This window comes from Echiichthys vipera (genome assembly GCF_963691815.1).
Source record: "Echiichthys vipera genome assembly, chromosome: 3".
Lineage (NCBI taxonomy): Eukaryota > Metazoa > Chordata > Actinopteri > Perciformes > Trachinidae > Echiichthys > Echiichthys vipera.
This window is the reverse complement of record NC_139828.1, coordinates 871,297-888,953: the sequence shown is the minus strand read 5'-3', so window position 1 is coordinate 888,953 and position 17,657 is coordinate 871,297. Positions and strand designations below refer to the sequence as shown.

At 49.8% G+C, this 17,657-nt stretch overlaps 1 protein-coding gene across 1 annotated transcript; it reads left to right on the top strand.

Annotated features, from left to right (window-relative positions):
- Nucleotides 1–9,877: 9,877 nt before the first annotated feature.
- On the top strand, nucleotides 9,878–15,999 carry LOC310966832 (protein NLRC3-like; the record flags this gene model as incomplete). Its single annotated transcript, XM_083940760.1, has 6 exons — nucleotides 9,878–9,927; nucleotides 9,999–11,888; nucleotides 11,992–12,165; nucleotides 14,012–14,185; nucleotides 14,683–14,729; nucleotides 15,153–15,999. The coding sequence occupies 6 exons, from the start codon at nucleotides 9,878–9,880 to the stop codon at nucleotides 15,692–15,694; spliced, it is 2,877 nt and encodes a 958-aa protein (XP_083796886.1). The 3' UTR covers nucleotides 15,695–15,999.
- Nucleotides 16,000–17,657: the final 1,658 nt, after the last annotated feature.

The window sequence follows — 17,657 nt, the reverse complement described above, 5'->3', positions numbered from 1 at the left end:
CTGCATCTCCTGTCAGGGTTTTACGTAGTTCATCCTTTTTAGAGGAACCATCTACAAACATCACCTCTCCCTTTTGTAATGGTTGGTCTCTCAGAGCGGCTCTGCTGTTAGCTGTCTGTTCTGCTAGTTCCTGCCAATCATGTTGTCCACCATCCTCTGGGAGGGGCAACAGCGTGGCAGGATTCAGAGTTGGACATCTTCCACTGGTCAGATGGGGTTGTGACAGCAAAGTAGACATGCAAGACAGATGTCTAGCTGGTGACAGGAACGTCATATTCGTTTGTCGTAGTAGCACAGACGCAGCATGTGCTACTTTCAAAACCAGTGGATGAAACAAAACTATTGCAGCACTTGTTTCTACAGCCGCGGAGGCTGCTATGACTGCTCTCACACAGGCAGGCAGTGCACATGCTACACTGTCTAGTTGAGATGAAAAATATGCTTCAGGTTTCAGTTTGTCTCCAGGTTTCTGTTCGAATACAAAGGTCAGAAAATATCCTTTGCAATCTCCCATTTGAACAAAGGGTTTCCCATAATCTGGTGATGCTGGTGCTGTGCTAGAAACCAAAACATGCTCTGTGTCCCCAGAGTCAGGACTAAACATGGGACAGGTCTGCTCTGTGTCCCCAGAGTCAGGACTAAACATGGGACAGGTCTGCTCTGTGTCCCCAGAGTCAGGACTAAACACGGGACAGGTCTGCTCTGTGTCCCCAGAGCCAGGACTAAACATGGGACAGGTCTGCTCTGTGTCCCCAGAGTCAGGACTAAACATGGGACAGGTCTGCTCTGTGTCCCCAGAGTCAGGACTAAACATGGGACAGGTCTGCTCTGTGTCCCCAGAGTCAGGACTAAACATGGGACAGGTCTGCTCTGTGTCCCCAGAGTCAGGACTAAACATGGGACAGGTCTGCTCTGTGTCCCCAGAGTCAGGACTAAACATGGGACAGGTCTGCTCTGTGTCCCCAGAGTCAGGACTAAACATGGAGAGGAAGCGTTCTCTTAAATCCAGACTGAAGACTTTTCTGTAACTTCTGTAAAACTCTTTAATGTTTTAAAAATGACCTTTGATGCGTTTTAAATCTTTTCTACGTCTGAATTGACCTTTGATGTGTTTTAAACGTCGATGTTTCATGTGTTATTTCTCCCGATGCTTTGAATGTTTGATGTGAAGCACTTTGAATCCCCTTGTTGTTGAATGGTGCTGTACAAATAAAGTGGCGTGACACCATCTGCTGTGAGAGCTCTCTGACACTGACGCTGTCTCTGACTCTGGTTGGACTGGTTTTGACGTCACTCTGATGTTTTTAGACTCTGAAGTTCTCAGGATGTGACGGCGTCCTCAGATCAGACGCACACAGACTCCAGGACTGACGAGGAAGAAAGCAGCAGCGTCTTCTCTCACAGTGAGTTCACTTTGATCCCATTGTGCTGTTTCACTCTGTAACTGGACACTGCAGCGGTTTCTTGGTGCTGGTTCAAAGTCTCCATTGGAAATATTCTGCAGAGTTTCTCTCTGAGTTTAAGAGCAATTCATTCAGAACGATTGACATCAAATGTTCATATTTCTCAAAAGAGTCGACAGCACTTTGACTGTAATCTGAGTTCACATCATGGTGAAAGCAGCAGGGAGTGTCTGAACTGCTCCGACCGGTTGGATCAACTTAGTGCTTTGATTTTGACTCTGATCCGACAGTCAAAGCTTTAGCAGCTAAATAAAGCTTTCAATCACATTTTGAAAAGGTGTGTGGCTGACCTGATGACGGCAGCCATTTTGAAAAGGTGTGTGGCTGATCTGATGACGGCAGCCATTTTGAAAAGGTGTGTGGCTGACCTGATGACGGCAGCCATTTTGAAAAGGTGTGTGGCTGATCTGATGATGGCAGCCATTTTGAAAAGGTGTGTGGCTGATCTGATGATGGCAGCCATTTTGAAAAGGTGTGTGGCTGATCTGATGACGGCAGCCATTTTGAAAAGGTGTGTGGCTGACCTGATGACGGCAGCCATTTTGAAAAGGTGTGTGGCTGATCTGATGACGGCAGCCATTTTGAAAAGGTGTGTGGCTGAGCTGATGATGGCAGCCATTTTGAAAAGGTGTGTGGCTGATCTGATGGTGGCAGCCATTTTGAAAAGGTGTGTGGCTGATTTGATGACGGCAGCCATTTTGAAAAGGTGTGTGGCTGACCTGATGACGGCAGCCATTTTGAAAAGGTGTGTGGCTGATTTGATGACGGCAGCCATTTTGAAAAGGTGTGTGGCTGACCTGATGACGGCAGCCATTTTGAAAAGGTGTGTGGCTGATCTGATGGTGGCAGCCATTTTGAAAAGGTGTGTGGCTGACCTGATGACGGCAGCCATTTTGAAAAGGTGTGTGGCTGATCTGATGACAGCAGCCATTTTGAAAAGGTGTGTGGCTGATCTGATGACAGCAGCCATTTTGAAAAGGTGTGTGGCCGACCTGATGACGGCAGCCATTTTGAAAAGGTGTGTGGCTGATCTGATGGTGGCAGCCATTTTGAAAAGGTGTGTGGCTGATCTGATGGTGGCAGCCATTTTGAAAAGGTGTGTGGCTGATCTGATGGTGGCAGCCATTTTGAAAAGGTGTGTGGCTGATCTGATGGTGGCAGCCATTTTGAAAAGGTGTGTGGCTGATCTGATGGTGGCAGCCATTTTGAAAAGGTGTGTGGCTGAGCTGATGACAGACTTGTAATCCAAAGATGAAAAAAAACACACATTGAAACTTAAAAAGATATAGAAAGAAAAAACAAAGAAAGAAAAATTAACAATTTACACGTACAGTCTGAAAAGGGGATGGAAAGGAAGCAACGCTTATACATTTCCAACCCCTCACCCAGCACCACCCAACCCAAAATAACATATTATAACAATACAATATATTGTAGTGACACAAACAGACATATAGACAAACAGACAGACAGACAGACAGACAGGCCCAAACTTGTCCTGCTTCTACACCCCCTCTTCCCTCCAGAACATATAGGCAACAGAGCAAATGCCAGACATGCATTTAGACAGATAGACAGGCATTCAGACAGACAGGTGTTTAGACAAACAGACCGGATCCTGGCGTGCTGCGATGAAATAGCAGCCACATACACACTCAGTGTAGAAGGAGGCCGATCATCATGTAGGAGCGATTGCAAAAACGTTAGAATGGTAGGAACAGTCCAGTGAACTGGATCAACATTCTCAACTGAACCCCAGTTAGAGAACAGTTTCCACCTGTGCTGATACAGCAGACGGGTAGAGGGCGCTCTTGCACCCAAATAGTTCCCCTGACAGGCTCTATGCCATCGCTCAGCAGCGGATTGGGCCCTGCAGGGGCCAAACCCATAGCTGAAGGCAGCAAGGGTTGGGATGCCAAATCCTTCCCCTCTCTGTAAGGTGCCAGGGTGTCCCGCAATGAAGTTTGTGGATCAGGGGAAACCAGGTCCTGGCAGGCCAGAACAGGGCCACAAGCAGAAGCCTGTGACCCTGATGAAGCACCCTGAGAAGTGTTTGGAAGATCAGGGGAAGCGGTGGGAAGGCATAGAGAAGTCTGTCCGGCCACGCATGGGCCAGAGCACCCTGACCCAGAGGGGTGGTCGTCTCCATTAAGAAGAACTAGAGTGGGCAGTGGGCTGACTCCTCCGGGGCAAAGAGTTATGCACCGTGCCCCTGGAGGCAAATGCCGAGCCCCCAACCCTGTTGCCTGGTGTGACCGGTCTGGACAGTTTGCTCAAGCGCCTGTAGAGCAGCTGTGCCAAACAGCTCCCCAGGTTTCGGACAAGGGTGACTGTGCAAGCCAGACCTGGCGGCGAGTCTAAACAAGAGTGGACATCAAACGTCCCAGTTCCCTCGACATTAAGGCAAAAGCCTGCAGTGAGGCATCCCTGACGCTGATGGGGGATGCATCCACTTCAGCCCACTGCAGGGACACCGATAGGATAGGATAAGATGCAAGAGTGACTTGTCAATATGACCCATCCGTGCAGCCGTGCCGTAAACGTTATAAAGAAGGTTATCCGTGACCCGACATTGTGGGCGAGGGCACCTGGCATCTGGCCTCAGAGCCTCGTCGGGGGGAAACTATGAGGGAAGCGATTGTCGGCTAACCACCGACATGTGGTTAAGGCCAAATTGTGCCATTGGGCCAGAGTCCGGCTGTAAGGTCAGGAGAGAGCGTTAGAGTCTCTCCAGGATGCGTGCAACTCCTTCAGATATTCCTCAGAGGGACGAACGGTGAAGGCGGTAGGGGCCGGAGTGCACTTGAAGAAAGCACTAGCAGGCGCTGGCTCCACCTGCTGGAGATCCAGCTGCAGGCGTGCCAGGGCTGCACGAATGATGGATCCCATGGAGCCATCTGCCGTCCCCTCCGCAGAGCTCTGAGCGGAGGAACGAGAGCCTGGAGGACATCTCATTAATGTCCCAGGCATGGATGTTTGCTCGGGGTGAAACCAAGACAAGGAGAGGGGAGCAAGAGCACTCACTTCACTGATACCGTATCAGCATGTGCTAACTCCTGCTAGCGTAATATAACAAAACCAATCGACCTCACCAGATGCAGGTAGTTTGTTCTTCTTTCTTAGTGACGAACGAGGATCGGGGCATCCGTCCGTCCAGGCAAAAAGCAACCGCATGTATAGCTAAAGCTAATGATACAGCAGTGACAATGTTAGCCTGCAAAGTGAGAAGATGGAAAGGAAGTGATCTCGTGGATGACACCAGAACTTATACCTGAGCCGGGGGTCATCCGAGGTCACATCTGACCTTGTTGATATTGATACTCGACCTGCACATGAGAGAGACAGAAGATACTCAGTGTTAAGCGCTGCCTCTGGCGTCAGTGAGGATGAAGTAGACACTATTTTTAGATACTTTTTAAAAATCAAACATTATTTCACCATGGTTGTGAGGTCCTGTTACAGTCACCACAGTTGATTGAAGTGATGTCAGTAATGAAGGAGAGGATGTGAATGAACGGTGTTGGGCTGTATCTCTTTAAATGTTCCCTTCTGTCATTTGAATGCATTTGGTCCTGACAGAGACGTGGACTCTGCTATGAACCAGTGTGAGGACGGAGAGGACGGAGTCGACGGAGCCCCTCTCTCTAAAACCACTCTGTGTGGGGAACATGAGGGACAGACCAAAGCTCAGAGGTGAGAGGAGAAGGAGGAGGAAGATGATGATGGACTCTTCTTCATGTCAGAGCTCAGATCACTCCACCATCATGATTCACACTGAGCTCCTGAACATGTTTGCTTAGAATATGAACGACTCACTTTATTAGTTCACAAAGAGCCAACGACTGATGATCCACTGAGATGAGACGCCATCTTTGATCAGATTACATGTTGATGAACAGGACAACGTTACTCATCCACTGTCTTTGTATCAGGGAGCAGCAGCAGAGACCTGGACCTGGACCTGGACCTGGATCTGGACCTGGACCTGGACCTGGATCTGGATCTGGATCTGGACCTGGACCTGGACCTGGTTCTGGATCTGTATCTGGACCTGGACCTGGACCTGGACCTGGATCTGGACCCAGCTGTGTGTCCATGAAGAGTGACCGGTCTAAGGGCTGGTTAAATGACTTTAAAGATGAACAACCTGCTGATGGAAGGTGAGAATTGTAAACTGAACTTTATTTTCTGACTCTCTGTTTCTTGTGTTTCTTAAAGTGAATACAAAACCAACAATTCTCTGGCTAATCTCACACTCCATTGCTCCAAAGACCCCGAGTTACTTGAACTCCTTCACTTGGGTCAGGACTCCCTACCCTGTGCAGGCAGTCCTGACCCTGATAGGGACAGCAGCTTCACTCTTGCTGAGCTGAACCGATCCAGAGAGTGCTGAAGGTCACTGACCGATGACACTGTAACCCTACGCCTCGATATCCTGTCCATGAATATCACAAACAGGATTGGTTACAAAGCCCAGCCCTGTCCCCACCTGCCCAGGGTGAACCCCGCCTTCGCCCGATGCTCCCAGTAGGAACAAGTCCGACTTCCTGCAAAGGACCTGGGCACGGCTCTGACTTTGGGAGAAGTGAGAAGTGACCCCCTCGCCCCATACTCCTTAAGCACCTCTCACAGTATCTCCCAGGGGACCTGGTCATAAGCTTTCTCCAGATCCACAGGGGGGTGTTACAGCCGTCAAGCCTAGAAGAGCTCATGGTTGTGGCACCCAGAGCTGTGCCTTGGGTGCCACGACCAAGGCACTGGATCCTGATGCTGGGATCAGGTCTATACATGTATAGTCCTGGTCCTGACGCTGGGATCAGGTCTCAGAATAAGACTCTGTATCAGTAATGTTGATATAATAGAAGAAGAGGAAGAAGACATACTCTTGATCCTTATGATGATAAACAATGACAGAGTCTGGTACTTTTTCCTTTTGAAACTGCTTTTCATTAGTTTGTTTGTTTGTATCAGGATGCAGCAGAAACCTGGACCTGGACCTGGACCCAGCTGTGTGTCCATGAAGAGTGACTGGTCTAAGGACTGGTTTGAGGACTTTAAAGTCGGCCAACCTGCTGATGGAAGGTGAGAATTCAAAACTGAACTTTGTTATTATCTGACTGAGTCAAATTGTATTTAAGACATAACTCAGGTACTTCAGACTGAACTGTCTCATGACTTTAGACTCATTCATATAAATATAAATAATATATTCACACTCCAGCACACAAGTGTCCATCTCTTCTTCTGGGATTCGATTCCCTGCACCACAGAGAAGTCACACAGAAGATGTGTGTGTTGTTTCTCTACTTGTGTTGAAACACACACCACTCTGTCAGAATCCAAACCAGAAAGACTTTAATGATCCCAGGGGGAAAAAACTCCAGCTGTACAAACAACAGCAATATTATACATTAGACCGAAATATAAAATGCTATATACGTATATAACTATATATCCAGTCCTCTGATGCACCTGAACACATCATCAGTGATGTTACCTGAGATCATCAGATGTGTCGGGTCTTTCAAACATCAGACATCCTCCTCAGGGGACCCAGCCACGGGTGATCAAACCGGGCTTGTGTTCAGGTGACACTCACTTTTCCCCATGGTTCTCCTGCTCCTTGCTGTTCCTGTGATGCCCAGGGCACTTAGGGCTTTGTGGAGTGAGTGCCGCACAAATCCTCTACTACCGTCTTCGATGGGCATACACCTTCGCCTTCTAGCCCTGTGCACTACAGTCGATGACCAGGTTACCATACTCTGTCCTCTTCCTTTCATGGGCCTCCCCCGGGCGGTCCTCCCATGGCACCGTCAGCTCCATGATCCCGATGGTCTTTGTGCTCTCTGAGACCAGAAGGATATCTGGCCTCAGGCGGAGCGCACAATCTGCTGAGGGAACCGCAACTGCTTCTCCAGGTCTACAGAGAGCTGCCAGTCTTGTGCTGATGCACTTTTGGGCAGCAGCTCAGGATCTGTTCCAGAGTGCCTCTTGCAGAACACAATTGGCAGTCCGGGGTCTCCACTTTCCCCCAGGTGAAGAAGATCGCCGGACTAGGGAGGACATCATAGACTGCCCGGATCAGGAAGCTGATGCGGTGTTGCTCAGACTGCCATTGGTCCGTCCAGGTGACTTTGCGGCCCATGGCGTGCTCCCATCTGGTCCAGGCCCCCTGCTGCCCCAGACCAGCGTCGCTGCTTGTCCTTCCTTCCTCCACTGCAGTCCTGACCTCATCCTGTATATGCCTGCACTTCTCCTTCCTCTTGCACTCCCTGCGCTGAGGTAGTGTTGGGAACATCCCCAGGCCTGCTCTGCCATGGGCCACCACTCCCACCAGTTCTCTGCGGCGCAGCCGTGATTCTGCGTCCAGCACAGCGGAATGAGCACTCCACTTCCTTTCCGTCTCCACCACCACACCTGCCTGGGCAGATCCTGACGCTGGGATCAGGTCTATACATGTATAGTCCTGGTCCTGACGCTGGGATCAGGTCTATACATGTTTAGTCCTGACCCTGACGCTGGGATCAGGTCTATACATGTATAGTCCTGACGCTGGGATCAGGTCTATACATGTTTAGTCCTGATCCTGACGCTGGGATCAGGTCTATACATGTATAGTCCTGACCCTGACGCTGGGATCAGGTCTCTACATGTTTAGTCCTGGTCCTGACGCTGGGATCAGGTCTATACATGTATAGTCCTGGTCCTGATGCTGGGATCAGGTCTCAGAATAAGACTCCGTATCAGTAATGTTGATATAATAGAAGAAGAGGAAGAAGACATACTCTTGATCCTTATGATGATAAACAATGACAGAGTCTGGTACTTTTTCCTTTTGAAACTGCTTTTCATTAGTTTGTTTGTTTGTATCAGGATGCAGCAGAGACCTGGACCTGGACCTGGACCCAGCTGTGTGTCCATGAAGAGTGACCAGTCTAAGGACTGGTTTGAGGACTTTAAAGTCGGCCAACCTGCTGATGGAAGGTGAGAATTCAAAACTGAACTTTGTTATTATCTGACTGAGTCAAATTGTCTCATCCTCTTATCCGGGATCGGGTCGCGGCACTTTCAGCGGCTCCAGCAGGGGACCCCAAACGTCCCTTTCCCGGGCCACATGATCCAGCTCTAACTGGGGGACGCCGAGGCATTCCCAGGCCAGTGTGGAGATCTAATCTCTCCACCTGGTCCTGGGTCTTCCCCGAGGCCTCCTCCCAGCTGGACGTGCCTGGAACACCTCCCTAGGGAGACGCCCAGGGTTCATCCAGACCAGATGATCCTGAACCACTTCAACTGGCTCCTTTCAACACAAAGGAGCAGCGGCTGGCTACAAAAGAGGGCGTGTTGGTCGGATTCAGGAGTTCCTCAAAGTCCTTCCACCGCCCAATGACCTCATCAGCTGAGGTCACCAGCTTCCCGTCCTTACTGTAAATAGCTTGCACGGTTCCCCGTGTCCCCCTCCTGAGGTGCTGAATGGTGGTCCAGAAGCACCTAGGTGCCCCCCAAAGTCCTTCTCCAGGACTTCTGTGAACTCCTCCCACACCCGCTGCTTTGCCTCTGACCCAGCAGAGGCTGCAGCCCTTCAGACCTGTGGGGACCTTAGAACCACCTCCGGAGTCTTCAGGGAGTACAGATCCTGAAGGCCTCCTTCTTCAGGGTTACCACCCCTTGAGACACCTAACCAACAAACTCCAGCTCCTTCCCCCATAGAGAGGTGACGCTCCACGTCCCCAGAGCCTCTGCAGCAGCGCCCTGCCAGCCTCCGTGGCAAACCCGGCCACCAGGCGCTTGCCGTCGAGCTCTCCGCCTGGGTCTGGCTGCAGACGGAGGGCTCGGGCTTCCTCCGGGCAGGGTCTCTCTTCTTCTTCCTCGTTTTTCCATAGAGTCTTTATTTAAGACATAACTCAGGTACTTGGGACTGAACTGTTCTTCTTTTCTCTGCAGACTTGAGCAGGAGCGCTCCGAGGTTCCCACTGATCGGTCCGCTCAGCAGCATCACACACACCTGGACTCAGTGTTTACGGTGCGTACATGTGCAAACACACCTTTCACTGTGAACTTCATCAACTCCATATTAAATGATGATGGGGCCGTTCAGGAACAGCCTGATGAATCACATGTTGTGTTGAAGCAGTTTAAATCCACTTCATCGTTCTGTTCCAGCTGCTGGAGGAGAACATCGTCACTTTTGTGAAGAACGAGCTGAAGAGGATCCACAAGGTTCTGAGTCCAGATTACCCAGAATGCTTAGAGAGTCAGAGCGAGGATGAGGAGGTGTTGGACAGTGAGGATGAAGAGCAGAGGAGCAGCAGAGAGGCGTTTCTGAAGATCACACAGTTGTTCCTGAGGAGAATGAAGCAGGAGGAGCTGGCTGACTCTCTGCAGAGCAGTAAGAGGATCTGAATGTCTTTAACATGATGGAAAAGGGAAATGGAGGCAGCATGGGAGAAGTTTACATTTCCAAACTGTGCTGCACACATCTGCATCAGACCAGAGGCTGTTTGTCCTCCACTGATGAGCTGAATGAAACTGTTGGAGGAGGAACTATACAGCCAGTGTTCAATGTTCTGTTGTCTGGTTTTCTGTAGGATCCACTCACTGGTTTCATTTGTTCTTTGTTCGTTCAGGAAGTCATTCTGGAGTTTGTCGACGTGAACTGAAGTCTCACCTGAAGAAGAAGTTCCAGTGTGTGTTTGAGGGGATCGCTAAAGCAGGAAACCCGACTCTTCTGAATCAGATCTACACAGAGCTCTTCATCACAGAGGGAGGGAGTGCAGAGGTCAATGATGAACATGAGGTCAGACAGATTGAAGCAGCATCCAGGAAACACGACAGACCAGAAACAACAATCAGATGTGGAGACATCTTTAAAGCCTCACCTGGAAGAGAGGAACCAATCAGAGCAGTGATGACAAAGGGAGTGGCTGGCATTGGGAAAACAGTCCTAACACAGAAGTTCACTCTGGACTGGGCTGAAGGCAAAGCCAACCAGGACGTACACTTCACATTTCCATTCACTTTCAGAGAGCTGAATGTGCTGAAGCAGAGAAAGTTCAGCTTGGTGGAACTTGTTCATCACTTCTTTAGTGAAACCAAAGAAGCAGGAATCTGCAGGTTTGAAGAGTTCCAGGTCGTGTTCATCTTTGACGGTCTGGACGAGTGTCGACTTCCTCTGGACTTCCACAACACTGAGGTCCTGACTGATGTTACAGAGTCCACCTCAGTGGATGTGCTGCTGACGAACCTCATCAGGGGGAAACTGCTTCCCTCTGCTCGCCTCTGGATCACCACACGACCTGCAGCAGCCAATCAGATCCCTCCTGAGTGTGTTGACATGGTGACAGAGGTCCGAGGGTTCACTGACCCACAGAAGGACGAGTACTTCAGGAAGAGATTCAGAGATGAGGAGCAGGCCGGCAGAATCATCTCCCACATCAAGACTTCACGAAGCCTCCACATCATGTGCCACATCCCAGTCTTCTGCTGGATCACTGCTACAGTTCTGGAGGAAGTGACGAGAACCAGAGAGGGAGCAGAGCTGCCCAAGACCCTGACTGAGATGTACATCCACTTCCTGGTGGTTCAGTCCAAACTGAAGAGCATCAAGTATGATGGAGGAGCTGAGACGGATCCACACTGGAGTCCAAAGAGCAGGAAGATGATCGAGTCTCTTGGGAAACTGGCTTTTGAGCAGCTGCAGAAAGGAAACCTGATCTTCTACGAGTCAGACCTGAGAGAGTGTGGCATCGATATCAGAGCAGCCTCAGTGTACTCAGGAGTGTTCACACAGGTCTTTAAAGAGGAGAGAGGACTGTACCAGGACAAGGTGTTCTGCTTCATCCATCTGAGTGTTCAGGAGTTTCTGGCTGCTCTTCATGTCCATCTGACGTTCACCAACTCTGGAGTCAACCTGCTGTCAGGAGAACAGAGCTCCCGCTTGTGGTTTCTACTTAGAAACAAAACTAAACCAACACGTCTCTACCAGAGCGCTGTGGACGAGGCCTTACAGAGTCCAAACGGACACCTGGACTTGTTCCTCCGCTTCCTCCTGGGTCTTTCACTAAAGACCAACCAGAAACACCTACGAGGCCTGCTGACACGGACAGGAAGTAGCTCACACACAAAAGAGAAGACAGTCCGGTACATCAAGAAGAAGATCAGTGAGAATCTGTCTGCAGAGAAAAGCATCAATCTGTTCCACTGTCTGAATGAACTGAAGGATCGTTCTCTGGTGGAGGAGATCCAACAGTCCCTGAGATCAGGACGTCTCTCCACAGATGAACCGTCTCCTGCTCAGTGGTCAACTCTGGTCTTCATCTTACTGACATCAGGAAAAGATCTGGACGTGTTTGACCTGAAGAAGTACTCTGCTTCAGAGGAGGCTCTTCTGAGGCTGCTGCCAGTGGTCAAAGCCTCCAACAAAGCTCTGTACGTGCTCACATGAATATCAGATTACTGTAGTTTTTATTCATTCAGAACTAACAACCATTGTTTGTCATTACTGTCTCATGTATTGCTGATTCCTCTTCAGACTGAGTGGCTGCAACCTGTCAGAGAGAAGCTGTGCAGCTCTGTCCTCAGTCCTCAGCTCCCAGTCCTCTAGTCTGAGACATCTGGACCTGAGTAACAACGACCTGCAGGACTCAGGAGTGGATCTGGTGTCTGATGGACTGAAGAGTCCACACTGCAGACTGGAGACTCTCAGGTTGGTGCTCTGCGTTTTTAAAATGATGACCCTCTGAACTCTGAATTTCTTCATGTATCCCTGATCTAAATCTGAGCGGTCGTGTGTTGTCAGACTTCTTTGCTAGCCACGGATCGTCTTTAACTAACACCATGTTGGAACATGAGGATGCTCAGAAGTGTCCTGTGGGAAATAACCAGGGTTTCCTTCTTTCTTTGTACGTGTTTCTTAGTCTATGATGTAAATCCTTGGTGTCTGTGTGTTGATTAAGACAATAGTGGAGCTGTGGATGAGTGCTGGGGGATTGTGGAGAGGAGTCACATGGGGCTTTCAAATGGTGACATTTGGTGCTTGTAAAACATTGATAACATCCACTGGGGTCATAAACATTGGGTAGTGTGTGTTCTGTTACTGTGATGTCCTTGTGTCTGTGAGGTGCTTTGATGTGACTGTTTATATGCTGAAGCTATCTGGAGAACAGGAGAGAACAGCTCAGACCCGGTTGTGGGAGCGTCTCTCCTGTATGCATGCAGCTTAGTAAAGACATGATTTGAGAAACTCTGAGGACTCCAGAGAATGTCTTTCACAGTACGTGGTACCAGAGCATCCTAGGCCAAAGGTCCATGATTGATTTTGTGATCGTATCTTCTGATCTGAGGCCGTATGTTTTGGTTCATTCAGAACTAACAACCATTGTTTGTCTGGAGTCTCCCTTAGAGAGAGGGGGAGAAGTTCAGCATCCGTGAGGAACTCGGAGTAGAGCCGTTGCTCCTTTGTGTTGAAAGGAGCCAGTTGAGGTGGTTCAGGATCATCTGGTCTGGATGAACCCTGGGCGCCTCCCTAGGGAGGTGTTCCAGGCACGTCCAGCTGGGAGGAGGCCTCGGGGAAGACCCAGGACCAGGTGCAGAGATTAGATCTCCACCTTGTCCTGGGAACGCCTCAGGATCCCCCAGTTAGAGCTGGTTAATGTGGCCCGGGAAAGGGAAGTTTGGGGTCCCTGCTGGAGCAGCTGCCCCTGAGACCTGATCCAGGATCAGAGGCTGAAGATGAGTGAGTGATGAGTCTGATCAATCATGGGATGAACTTTCTGTTTCATTATTTCAGGATGAGCGGCTGCAACCTGTCAGAGAGAAGCTGTGCAGCTCTGTCCTCAGTCCTCAGCTCCCAGTCCTCTAGTCTGAGACATCTGGACCTGAGCAACAACGACCTGCAGGACTCAGGAGTGGATCTGGTGTCTGATGGACTGAAGAGTCCACACTGCAGACTGGAGACTCTCAGGTTGGTGCTCTGCTGTTTTAAAATGATGACCCTCTGAACTCTGATTCTCTTTGTTTCCTACTAGAGAGCAGTTTGTGCATTGTCCTGTTTGTCTGTTTGTGTGTCCCTGCAAGAACCATTCATCCGATCGACTTCACACTTGGCAGCTGTTTTACTGGGGAGCCAAGTGAGAGCAGTGTTAGGTGCAATTTGGACACATGTTCAATATCAATACACTTCTAATATTCCCAAAGCAACTGCTGTGCAGCAGTGTGGGGTTGGTCTTCTGGGAGTCCACCATGTCAGAGCTGACATCAGCTGTCAGCTGTTGCCTTAGTAACAGTAAACATTCAGTCGTCTGTCTAAATACAGGAAGTGATGTGTCGGATAAATGAATAACACTGAAGAATGAATAAGGCCGAGTTAGTGATGAGTGGATGTTGAATATGGATGCTTCTGTCTGCTTCAACACTCATCAGAGAAGAGAGAAGCACGACAAAGAAGAAATGCAATTTCACCGACTGTGACGCATCAACGAGGTTCTCCACCAGCACTGATGCTATTACACTGGGGTGTGTGTGTGTGTGTGTGTGTGTGTGTGTGTGTGTAGTCTCTCAGGCTGTCTGGTCTCAGAGGAAGGCTGTGCTTCTCTGGTCTCAGCTCTGAGCTCCAACCCGTCCCATCTGAGAGAACTGGACCTGAGCTACAATCATCCAGGAGACTCAGGAGAGAAGCTTCTGTCTGCTGGACTCAAGGATCCACACTGGAGACTGGACTCTCTCAGGTATGGACAGACAGACAGACTGGACTCTCTCAGGTGTGGACAGACAGACAGACTGGACTCTCTCAGGTGTGGACAGACAGACAGACTGGACTCTCTCAGGTGTGGACAGACAGACAGACTGGACTCTCTCAGGTATGGACAGACAGACAGACTGGACTCTCTCAGGTATGGACAGACAGACAGACTGGACTCTCTCAGGTACGGACAGACAGACAGACTGGACTCTCTCAGGTGTGGGCAGACAGACAGACTGGACTCTCTCAGGTACGGACAGACAGACAGACTGGACTCTCTCAGGTGTGGACAGACAGACAGACTGGACTCTCTCAGGTGTGGACAGACAGACAGACTGGACTCTCTCAGGTGTGGACAGACAGACAGACTGGACTCTCTCAGGTGTGGACAGACAGACTGTTTGTGTCTCTAACTGATGAACTCTGGTTCCTGTTGAAGGACCTGATGAGTGAAGTTGATGGTGTCTTTGTGTCTTCCTGCAGGATGGACCATGGTGGACCACAGAGACTGAGACCTGGTCTGAGGAAGTGTGAGTGTGTTTTCAGTGTGATTCAGGAGAACTCAGCTGCTCATGTTACACTAGAGTTTGACATGTTCTGGACTGAAGTACAAACATGAACTTCTCCAGAGTTTCAATCAGGATCCAGCTTCTGTTTTTGTGCAGAAAGATTTTAGAACTGAATCCATTTCAAATCCACAAAGACCCCAAAGTGAAGTCAGTGATCCAACAGAACGAATGGGTCCATTTCATTAGCAGTGGAGCCAACAGAGAGCTCTCTTTGCTCCTTCTTCTTTGGACTCTGACATTAGAGAAGAGCTGTGTTGCCTTCAGGTGCTGCTTTAAACTCCGTATTCACAGTTTGACAGATAGAAGTTGTGTTCAGGAAGCCTTCAGTTTTCTACATCACAGATGAAAACCTGCAGCTGTGTTGTGTCTTGTTCTCTCCATCAGATGCCTGTGAACTGGAACTGGACACAAACACAGTAAACAGAAGACTCAAACTGTCTGACAACAACAGGAAGGTGACACATGTGGAGGAGGATCAGTCATATCCTGATCATCCAGACAGGTTTGACTCCTGGGAACAGCTGCTGTGTAGAACTGGTCTGACTGGTCGCTGTTACTGGGAGGTCGAGTGGAGAGGAGGAGTTTATATATCAGTGAGTTACAGAGGAATCAGCAGGAGAGGAGACAGTAAAGACAGTATGTTTGGATGGAATGATCAGTCCTGGAGTCTGATCTGCTCTGATGATGGCCGTTACTCTGTCTGTCACAATAACAGAGTAACATCCATCACCTCCTCCTCCTCCGTCTCTCACAGAGCAGCAGTGTATGTGGACTGTCCTGCCGGCTCTCTGTCCTTCTACAGAGTCTCCTCTGACTCACTGATCCACCTCCACACCTTCAACACCACGTTCACTGAACCTCTTTATCCTGGGTTTATGTTCTGGTACCCTGGTTCCTCAGTGTCTGTGTGTCCTCTGCAGGTCTGAGTCTCTCCTGTGCACAGAAACACTGAAGATCAGCTGCTGAAATCAAAGTTCAGTGTGTTCACCATCACACACACACTCTGCACTGTGAAGCAGATCTGTCTCACACTCACACACTGATCTGATTTCACCTCTTTGATCATCAACATTTAACACTTTAGCTAGAAACTCTTCCTGAAACGTGACGAGAGGAATCGATCTTTCTGAGTCATGATGTCGTATATTTCAAATGTGGAAAGCATCTGGAACCATCTCCATGTTTTCTAATGTTTCCAAAAGCTTTTAATAAAATCTATGCTTCTGTTGTATGTTGAGGGTCCACGTGTCTTCATTTCATCACTTTCAACATCAGCAGGTTCCTCCTGAGGTGGATCTGGTCCTCGCCGTCGCAGTGTGAGCGCTCAGAGGGCGAGCAGCTCCTGGTTCATCCATTCTTGGAAACACCTTTTCTCAGGAATCCCCCCTGGAGTAAGTTTGGTGTCTGTGAGTATAAAACATATATATATATATGTTATGGTTTGTGTTGGATCAGGACCCAAATGCACGACTCGACTCTGGTTCAAAGTGCAACAAACAGTCTTCAATGTTCAAAAGGGTGCAAGCATAGGTGCGAGGTGGAGGGGTGGTGCGAGGTCCCAGGATCCTGATGTGGTAGGTGGAGTCACCGAGGAGTGTGTGGATGCAGGTGGCGTGATGTGAGGTCCGCTGTAGGGGAATGGCGATGCAGTGAGAGAACTCCAGGGAGCAGGTCCACAGGCAGGTCCACAGGCAGGTCCACAGGCAGGTCCACAGGCAGGCAGGGAGGAAGCAACGCTCAGGACTGCACAGCAAACTCAGTAATCTGAAGCAAGGTAGCAAAAACACAGGGAGATTAGCTTCACAAGCTAAACACAGGCCTTATCCCTCCCAGTCAGCAAGGTATTGGTATCCCCGCCCCCTGCGACGCACGTCCAGGATGCGACTGACTGTGAAGGCCGGGTGTCCATCGATGAGCCGGGGGGATGGTGGGGCGACGGCAGGAGGGCACAGAGTACTGGTGGAAACAGGTTTTAGCTGGAGACATGGAAGATGGGATGTATCTTCAAGGACGCAGGGAGCTTGAGGCGAATGGCAGAAAGGTTAATAATGGACTCAATTTCATAAGGACCAATAAATATGGGAGGCAGCTTTTTGGAAGTCACACTGAGGGGAATGTCCTTAGCTGGAGTACGCCGCCGGTCCGCCAACCTCCGATTCTGGTACTGGGTGCGCAGAAGAGCAGCCTTGGTCTCTCTCCAGATTCTGCGGATCCCTCGGAGGTTTAGCTGGACCGATGGTACGGCGATCTCCTGCTCTTGGGAAGGGAACAGAGGAGGTAAATAACCAACAGAGGCTTCAAAAGGAGTCAAACCCGTAGCTGCAGACGTCAGAGAGTTATGCGAGTATTCCACCCAGGTGAGATGAGTCCTCCAGGAGGCAGGGTCCTGAGCACATATGCAGCGCAGTCTCCAGATCTTGATTGGCTCTCTCTGTTTGGCCATTGGACGGTGGGTGGGATCCCGAAGACAAGCTCTCTGTAGCGCCCAATGCCCGGCAAAACTCTTTCCATACTTTAGACGTGAACTGGGGGCCTCTGTCTGACACGATGTCCGATGTAATGCCATGGATCCGGAGCACATTGTTCACCAGTAATTCAGCAGTCTCTGTAGCTGAGGGAAGCTTAGGCAGTGCCACAGAATGCACAGCTTTGGAGAAGCGGTCAACAATGGTAAGAATAGTGTCATTACCTTGGGATAACAGCAGTCCGGTGACAAAGTCCACAGCGATATGGGACCAAGGACGACTGGGCACAGGGAGCGGACGGAGGAGACCTGCAGGTGGCCGATGAGTAGCTTTCCCTCGAGCACAAACAGAACATGCCTTGACATACTCACAGGTGTCTGCAGCCATGGTCGGCCACCAGAAGGGCGTTGAAGCAAGGACAAGG